General features: G+C 33.4%; 1 protein-coding gene across 1 annotated transcript in view; it reads right to left on the bottom strand.

The window, feature by feature from the left end:
* The window catches only part of LOC114906433 (probable ubiquitin carboxyl-terminal hydrolase FAF-X), a 140,464-nt gene that overhangs the window by 100,328 nt on the left and 30,197 nt on the right, over nucleotides 1-9,939 (bottom strand). Inside the window, exons 4-10 of the mRNA XM_029241229.1 lie at nucleotides 8,845-8,924; nucleotides 5,878-5,990; nucleotides 4,232-4,450; nucleotides 2,707-2,822; nucleotides 2,224-2,475; nucleotides 2,010-2,148; nucleotides 166-381 (exon numbers count right to left, since the gene is read on the bottom strand). Coding sequence (XP_029097062.1) covers nucleotides 166-381; nucleotides 2,010-2,148; nucleotides 2,224-2,475; nucleotides 2,707-2,822; nucleotides 4,232-4,450; nucleotides 5,878-5,990; nucleotides 8,845-8,924 — 1,135 coding nt within the window. The remainder of the gene's footprint in view (nucleotides 1-165; nucleotides 382-2,009; nucleotides 2,149-2,223; nucleotides 2,476-2,706; nucleotides 2,823-4,231; nucleotides 4,451-5,877; nucleotides 5,991-8,844; nucleotides 8,925-9,939) is intronic.

The following is a 9,939-nucleotide window of genomic DNA, read 5'->3' as shown; positions in this document are numbered from 1 at the left end:
ATATATATATATATATATATATATATATATATATATAAAACTTATAATTTACACCCTTCAGCAAAGGGTGTCATGATGGGGGAAACTTGTTTTTTATTTTAAAAATATTCTTGGCAGGATTTCTGTTTAGATCAAGAAACTCACATACCGTTACACAATGACTACCACAAGATACTTAATTTTTAGTATCTTGCTTATAAAAATAAAATGGCATCTTGAATTCCTTACCTGTGCTGCCCAGATATTATCAAGATCTTGTAATGTAAGAGCTTTTTCTTTAATCACAAAACGAAGAATTTTCTCTAGCTTCTCTACATACTGAGGTTGATGAAGACTATCTCGCAAGACTATGGATAATATATTGTTCTGCTGTATCCATTCCTAAATATAATATGAAAATTTTGTTTCAAAGCAGAAAGTTAGAAAAGTTTTTTAAAAAGCAAAACAGGGAGGGCGAATTGGATGAAAGTGATCAAAATATACAAACTTCCAGTCATTAGATAAGTAACTACTAGGGATGGGAAGGACAACAATGATGATGACTAGAGTTAGCACTACTGTAAAGTTTATTTGAAAGCTAAGACATTAGATTTCCGTCTCATCACAAGGAAAAAAACTTTCTTAAATCTATTAGATAATGGATGTCAACTAAACTTCTGATAATCATTTGACAACACATGTAAGACAAGTCATTATGCTGTACACATTAAACTTATACAGTGCTATTGTGTCAGCATATATCTCAGCAAAACTGCAAAAATCATAGAAAAACATCGTTCAGACTTCTAAATAACATTAATAGGAATTCAAAAACCCAAATCACATTTATGTTCACAAATTATAACATACTAACATAATGTGTTTACATGTTGTTTTAATGTATAACATTACATTATATAGGATCCAGTTTTAAACACAAATGCTCCCACAGATGTGATAAATTTACAAAGTATAACCCACTAATGTGCTTATTGTTGTTTGAATGTAAAATCATTATATAGTACAATAAATAAATGCATGGAATCTTTTTCATATACAGAAATGTTCCCTTAAATATGCTACAGAAAATACTTCTCAAACTATCTGTGAAGAGCAATCAATGTTATATTTACAATCAGCTTTAGATTGTAAATCTACATTTACAATGTAAATTTAAACTTACAAATTTACATTTTCTTCATCTGTCAAGAGACTGAGAACAATTTAAGACTAGTGGACAATATTTTGAGCAATCACTCCTCAACATTCCACAAAGCAGGCAAATGGGAGACAGGAGAGCTGACCCCCAACACTGAATCTGAACCTGGCTCTAGGTTGTAATACTTCTCAGTATCATCCAAATGTCCTCAAAGAACCTTTTATCACAGTTTGATCATTTATACTACTAAACTGAAGACTCCTTTAAGGTAGAGATTATTCTTCACAGATAAACCCCAGTGCTGGCACAGAATATACATTCAAAAATTATTACTGAATAACTTATTACTATAACTTACTGTATGCTATTCATTCCAATACTAAAATATACAAAAATATCTATCATACATCAATGTCAAAATGATATAGATACAGGTGTTCTAAAAATGAAGTTATTAAACTCATGATATTACCTGTAAAGATTTTATTCTTTAAGTATAATCTCCATTTTAAAACTTCTAAACTGAATTCGCAAATTTATCACCACACCAATTCATTCACTGGATTCCAGATCACGGACCCCCTCTAAAGATCACCTCTATCCACTTCATTTATCCAAACCACCAAACTAACTACATCATGAACACCTACCCACATTTAATAATGATAAATTCACCAAAGGCACAATACGTTAGCCTATCACTTCCAAATAACCAATCATTTGTAATTACTGTTATAAAGAAAGTTTTAGTATTTAATAGCTCACAATTAAGTCAATCTCCTAATATCAGAGTTAGATTTTGTTCTAACATTAACCGGTACTAGTTTTCGTTAAGCAGATTCTTATTCCTAAAAGAAGCAAAGGGGCTTACTGCCATTCGCTCAGCTGTCAGCCACTCTTCCTCCTCAGGATGACCATGTCGATGAGTATAGTATGATACACTAGATATCACCTTATTAATTTCATTCAGTGCATTCATCTTTCCATTAAAAGAAGAAATCTGCAATAATCTGTAAGAAAAATTTGGATTGAGTATCACTACAAGAAACCAAGCAAGTAATTATTTACAGAAGGAAATCTCTTACCTGAGTATCATTTTCAGTCTAAAAATTTCTAAATTTTTTACAGTTTCTTCTTGTCCTGGAATCCTTGAAGCTAAATTCTTCAGAGATTTAATAATCATTGAAAGGGCATCATTTTTGGTTTCATTCTTTGCTTCTTTTTTCAGTTCTTCATCAGTTAAGTTTTCTAAAAATTGTGGAACTATTTCTATAATTGGAATAAAGTACTTTTTCACTGTATGTTGACTGAGAAACTCATAGCATTGTCCAAATGGTCTGAAATAAGGAAAAAGCAATACTTTTGTATTTTGTATATTTTGTATTGTATATTTTGTATATCCAGTATTTTTACCAAGACTTAACTCCCAAACTAATTTCAACACTTAAAAAAAATTAACAGTTTAAAATGAGAAGAAAGCAGAATAGAAAACTGAAATTCAATTATTTTCAAGGCCATAAAATAAATCTCTACAGTACAATGAATATTAATTTTAAAAATTAACTTACTTAATAAGGGCTGCAATTATTTGAACGTTTAATGCTGATCCATTAGTAAAACGATCATGCAAAATCTGGAACCCATTTAATGTGCCAAATTTATTGATGAGATCCACTAGCCAACCCTGCAATAGAGTTGATGAGTTAATTTTTTCCTTTAAGAATGGAAAAAGCTACTATTTGAAATACCTTTGTTTGAAATAAGAAATTCAATAAAATAATTATGTAAAGCTGTGTTTTAAAAGAATACAAAATATTTGTATTAAATGGTCACAGAAATATTTATTGAGACTTAGAACTTTTCCTATTGTATTCTGTTCTCTGTATTGCTTGAGCCAGAGGCAGCACAGGTTTAATTTACGAAGTAGTTCCTAGTGGCATGGCTGGTATTTGTTCACTTCCCATATGTCTGGTGAACAGAAATTAAGTTTTCGTAGCTAAAAACACAGCTATAGAAAGATGTAAATGAGTTTAAACATTATGTAAATATAAAAATCATATTGTAAGCATAAGTGCACAAGAAAGACCTTTAAATCTTATCTTTTAAAAAGCCAAATTTTATGGGGAAAAAAATTAACAGAAACAAAAATTAGGAACAGAGGCCTTTTAACTAACAATCTGAGGCAGAAATAATTTCTACAAACAGAAAATAACTACAAACAGAAAAAAAGTATTCAAAACACATGTAAAATGCTAACTGAAGACTAAATTGGTATATCTCAATTCTAGCTTTGATAGTAACCTATTACGAGCTTCCTGTAAATCAAGTTTTTTTCCTGAATAAATGCACTATAGCATTTTCCTCCCGTTTTATTTCCTACCATAACCCTTTTTTTTTTTTTTTAAACATCTTTATTGGGGTATAATTTCTTTACAATGGTGTGTTAGTTTCTGCTTTATAATAACATAACCCTTTTTTAAAGGGTTAATATAAAGAGTGACAGTAGGAAGACTTCCGAATAGGAAGCTTGAAAGCATTGCTCTTGTTAAATAACTTTATAGGAGCTCTGAAAATCAGTCCAAATTTTAGAGCAACCAAGCAAATGCTCAATCAGGAAGAAGTCACATTCAAAAGTTAGGCAATTTCATTGTGTTTTTATTGACAAATGCCTACTCCTTCCCCAAAGCAACATAGTTTAAGGGAAGCAATGGTCTAATCTTTAATCCTTTTAATAAACTGGAAAGGGCAGAGAGGACTGAATTTGCAACATTAATAAACTGTGGGCTGCCTGAGAAATTTGTTTCTATTGCCTACCTTGCAGATCAGACAAACAAAAGGAGCTTGGAACTCAGGATAGGGAAAGCGACAGAAAGGAGCAGGGACAGTTCAAGAAAACCACAGAAAGAACTACAGATACACAAGACTTAGCGGAAAACTACTGACTGAGGAATATAAGACAACTGTGAAGGCCCCAAGAAGAAGCATATAACAAGGTTATGTGCTGATCATTAAGTTAAAAGGAGGTTAATGACTCTACAGTTTTATGATAAAACAATTTTAATATTTAATTTTGAAAATAACAAACCAACACACTTTTGGTGATCGAGGATCTGAGGAACGAGCAAATAACTCATCTTCAGGCAATTGAGCACTTGTGGAAACTGATTCACATGGACGTGTACCGTTGTAGATATGGAATTTGCAATGAGGATTTAAGGCCATGGCGAGAAGTTCTAGAAGTGGAAACCAGTCTTGGGACAACTTGGCCACACAAAGTTCCACTAGGCGATGGGTATTGTTAATAATGCACCTCTGTTTATATTGGGGGTGGAGAAGTTGATTCAGTAAGAGAAAACATTGCAATTTCAAACAACAAAACATTAAAATCTTGTTAATAATGATCTCACAACATTTTTCTATATGTATGATCATTTAACAAATACTGAGATCAAACTGATATATCAGTAAAATAAATTATACTTACTCACTTCATAATAGTATTGCACCCAATTTCAAAAGATATTTGAGAAGGGTTACAAATGAAGTAGGCACCAGAGGTTGTCTATTTCTGCTCTATGTGCACAGGAACATGCAAATTACCATTTTCTTTTTTTGGAGTTTCTACTCTAGAGTCAGTAATTCCAAAATCCATGACTTAAACATTTTAAGTCATGTAAATTAACAAAGACCCAAAGATGTGTAATCTAAGCCTCAATTCAAAACTCACAGATCCTTCCCAAAATGTCTATTTCTGCAGCTAAAAATTCACATCAAATCAGAAAATGTAAGGATTTATATAATAAGCCACAAGTATTTGTGGGAAATGTCTAAGTTATACTTTCTAGGTTGAAATTCACAAAAAAAGTATATGTTTACTTCGTAACTTTTGAGTAATCCCATTTTATAAATGACCAGAGGTTTGGAATAATTATAGTGCTTCAATGCTTCTATTAAGATGCATACTTTTTCACTTTCAAAATCTCTGGAATATGAGGGTATCTTAGAATTAATGGTACCTTGAATTAATTTTGTCTTAGACTGAAGGTGTTACCTTAGAGTACTTGTGTTTCCTGATGCAGTCACTTGAAGATACAACCAATCTTAGACTACTTTAAATTCTGTTTGACTTTTGCTATTAAAACTGAGTTCGAATTCATACCACAAACTTGTGGGCATACTAGTTTTTTAAATTCCCAGGGATGATTTTCTTTCTCTCTACTCACTGCCAAGGTTAAATTGTGCAAGATATCTTGCAAGATATCATTTCTACATGATGAGTTTAATTACCAGCTACATTTGCAATGAAATTGCACACACCCTTTGGTAGCCATCTATACTGGGAGTCTCCTATTATATTCCCCATTTGGGGTGTTTATCTTTCTTACTGGTAAATAAATCAGGGGGACTCTACCAATCAACAACACATATTGGATTCGCCAAAAAAACTTTGTTTGGGTTTTTCCATCACATCTTATAGAAAAACCTGAACAAACTATTTGGCCAACCCAACACATTTGATGAAATATGGTATCTTACATAAGGTCACAGGGACCTGGGGTTCCAGGTGAGAGATGAAGCAAAGGTTTCATAACTCAAAATGTCAAGCTCATTCTAAAAGACCTTTAACTGAATCAAATACATCAGCAGAGTTGATACATTATTCACAGTAATGTTTTCCAGACAAACCCACAGGGATCACCATGTAAACCTGAGTCTCCAAAATAAATTATAAGACTCACATGAATTTCAAACTTCCAGCCACTCACTGCCTCATCCATAAGGATTTTAGTGAAAGATATTGTTAGCCCATCTCTGAAAAAACGTTGGCATGCTTCACTTTTAACATCGAGACCTAAGAAAAGGTGAAAAAATTAAACCTGACACAAAGTAAAAAGTTCTCTGGCCAGTTAAATCATTAAACTGTTTTGAACTATTATAGTTTCCAACTAAAAAATAGTACTATAGCTTTTGAAACAAGACAGGGCATTATCAAGAGAGGTTAAATGGTAACTTATTTACACTGAAAACATGTAACTCAGAAAAATGAAATACTATACTCAATAAACTTCAGTAACACTGAGTTGTATAAAACTACATCAAATTAATGAATGCGATGAAAATGCTCTGAAATTAGACTTTTAAACTAGACTTTAAAACAAAGACAATTACTGGGTAGACAGGGAATACAAACCATTTCTTTTTACTCACTGAAAGTAACAGTTCAAACTTTTAAACAGTGACTTAAAAACTTCATTTGCCTGTAAATTATTTATCATCAAATTTAAAAGATGAGGGGCTTCCCTGGTGGCGCAGTGGTTAAGAATCCACCTGTCAATGCAGGGAACACGGGTTCGAGCCATGGCCCGGGAAGATCCCGCATGCCACGAAGCAACTAAGCCCGTGCACCGCACCTACTGAGTCTGCGTTCTAGAGCCCCGAGCCACCACTACTGAAGCTCATGCACCTACAGCCTGTGCTCCGCAACAAGAGAAGCTGCCACAATGAGAAGCCCGTGCACCACAAAGAAAGGAGCCCCCGCTCGCTGCAACTAGAGAGGGCCCACGTGCAACAACAAAGACCCAACGAAGCCAAAAAACAATAAAATATGTAAACAAATAAATTTACTTGAAAAAAAATTTAAAAGATGAATCCTGTCTTTCTAATTAGTTCTCTCACTTCTTGGCATCTAAGAATTTTCTTTTTACTTTTGTGTGACTTAATAGAACAGACTCATGTGCCTTCATCCAAAAAGACAACTTGTAACTCGTCTTAACTCAGAAACTAAATTAGTACAATAAAGTATACTGTGCTTTCGATTATATACTTATTGGTATGTCAGCTAAACCCAGGATCTTCCATAACAATGTAAACTTTGCTTCATACAGTAACCATGACCCCAGAAAAAAGTGGAGAAAAGCCCCTGAAAATGATATACATCCACTGAATGGCAATGCTATTAAACTAAGCAGCATTTTCAGTTTTTGTTCATCACATATTGTCAGGACCTAAAACACGTCTAGTACATGAACCCTTCAATAAATAAATAAATACAACCCAAACTAACCACAATAAATTTTTTTTGAGTGTTGAGAAACATTTTTTATCTGGTAAGATATTTTCATAGGACACTAGATTATGTCTGTAAGTTTTTTTTTTAAAATCATGAGGGTTTCCCTGGTGGCGCAGTGGTTGAGAGTCCACCTGCCGATGCAGGGGACATGGGTTCGTGCCCCAGTTTGGGAAGATCCCACATGCCACGGAGCGGCTGGGCCCGTGAGCGATGGCCGCTGAGCCTGTGCATCCGGAGCCTGTGCTCCGCAACAGGAGAGGCCACAACAGTGAGAGGACTGCGTACCGCAAAAAAAAAAACAAAACATGAAACATTCTTTAAATGTTAGGTCTCTATAAGTTAAATAAAATTATTACCCTTGCCAGGGAGTCAGACAGATTTCCCAAGGTATCACAGATGTTAAAAATTTGCCTAATGACATTACACTCAGTAAATACATCTGTGGATAGCCCATTTCAACTCCTCATTGGATGAACCAGAAAATATAATGCTACTGCCCTTTGTTTTGGCCTTTAAGGCCTTAATCAAGTACAATATAAAACAAAAATTAGTCATTTGCTACAAGAATTCAGATGCACCTATTAGAAGAAATTCGTTGAAAAATGATGTGTTGCAGCACAAAACTTTTACATCTGGTAACAGATTTTGTTAATTGCTTTAAAACACACACACAAAACACCCTTATTTCCCAAGATTTTTTATCTTTCTCAGAAAAAACCTTTCTGTGTTTAAAAAAATGTCAAACATACAATCTTGACAGCTTATTACAAAGACAATAACAGATGGGGCTTCCATTAGCATGTCATTTAATTCACTGGCTTTTTAGTAAGTGATTCAAATGGCTGAGTTAAAATATTTTTTACTGAATTATTTTGCAAATTAACATATTTCTCAAATATAAATGGTTTAGGTACCAAAAAAAAAAACTCTACAAAAATAACTGAAGTCATATGGCCACACAGTGTTTTTAAACTGTAAAATATTCTATAATGTTTTACAGTTTATAAACTGTAAAATATGCTATAATGTGTACTCTTTCACATAACAGATTTTTTAAATCTATTACATTCTAAAAAATGTTTTTGACTTTTGAGTAACAACTTCTTTCAAAATATAAAACAACAGATCCTGTTCTAAGAAACATGAATAGTCATATAAAATTCTGCATTACATTTTAAAGGACTCAGAGGTCCTTAAAGGCTGTCTTAAGGTTTCTATGAACATTCTGCTCTAAGTTTAATATACATAAGCCCTACTAGAAAGTTTAGCGATATAGTGTAGTCTAGCATTTTATAATTGAAAAAAACAAAGCCTTCAAAAACAATGTGGGGCCTTCGCTGGTGGCACGGTGGTTGAGAATCCGCCTGCCAATGCATGGGACATGGGTTCGAGCCTGGTCCGGGAAGATCCCACATGCGGAGCAACTAAGGCCATGCGCCACAAATACTGAGCCTGCGCTCTAGAGCCCGTGAGCCACCAACTACTGAAGCCCATGCGCCCCCTCTCGCCACAAATAGAGAAAAGCCTACGCACAGCAACAAAGACCCAACGCAGCAAAATAAATAAAATTTTTTTTTAATGTGAAAAAATATATAATAGCATACATAATAAAAAGTACAGTAAAATATAAACTCACCTTTTTTACTAAGATCAATAGCAGCTTCTAAAAGCACTTCTAATTCCCCTTTCGGCAAAACTGGAACCACCCATCGAGGCCTAAAAATTATCATAGAGTTTTAAAATGCTGCATTGTTTGAGCACAAATGAAATACCATAAATAACTTACCTACTGTAATTGCTTTTACTATAAAAAAGTGAAGAAACCCTGACTATATTATGTATTCATCATAAAATTTTAAAAAGAGATTGGCAAATTACTTGCTTAGTGCTACTGTATTTACACACACAATTTCTTAAAGTACTAACACTACAGACATAGCATTAAGGGAGAATTCATTTAATAACTTTCACAGACCACTAAAACTAAAAATAATTATTAAGTGTATACCTGTTGTTAAGGTTAGTAGGAAAAGTGTTCTTTTGAGGTTCAGGTTTATTAGTGAGAAAAAAACAAGTATGACAACCCTTTTCTTTTGTCTTCTTCACAACAGACAAAAGAAACGAGAAGACAAATGGCTGATTTCTCAATTCACCTTCACAGGACGATCTATCAACCTCTCCTGAAGATTATGGGACTCATATGGTCTCCAAGCTTTTATACAATAAGTATACTTCAACATCAAAGCAATGATACAGATACCACCATACCCAATTAGTATTTTCCCCAATATCAAAAAAGCTCAGTCATTTAGGAATATATCCACTACTAACCCACTACTTCCCCTAAAGAACTTACTTCTATCTATCCCTTAAACCCTTTCCTGAAATATAGCAAAATTCCCAAATATTCTTATTTTGATAAAGATTTCTTATTACAAATCATCTGTTAGACATAAATTGATACTACCTTTTTGGGTTACTTTTAGTTACAGAAAAGCATCTTTTTTAGTTCCCTGCCACTAAGGATTTACTATAACTCAGTCCTCTGGTTCTAATTAGAAGTACACTCTAGTAATAACAACAAGCATCAGACAAAGTAAACAATAATACAATCTCTTACAGTAATGTGCTATACAGTAGGACCCTGTTGTTGATCCGTAAAAAACTGGAAGTAATAAACTAGAAAAGCACTACTTTATCAGAACTGCAACTGGTAATAATGAGAAAAAGT

The sequence above is a fragment of the Monodon monoceros genome, unplaced genomic scaffold, assembly GCF_005190385.1.
Source record: "Monodon monoceros isolate NGI ecotype Baffin Bay Population unplaced genomic scaffold, NGI_Narwhal_1 Super_Scaffold_22, whole genome shotgun sequence".
Classification (NCBI taxonomy): Eukaryota; Metazoa; Chordata; class Mammalia; order Artiodactyla; family Monodontidae; genus Monodon; species Monodon monoceros.
The sequence above is the reverse complement of the archived record's forward strand: the minus strand, read 5'-3'. Positions and strand labels throughout refer to the sequence as shown.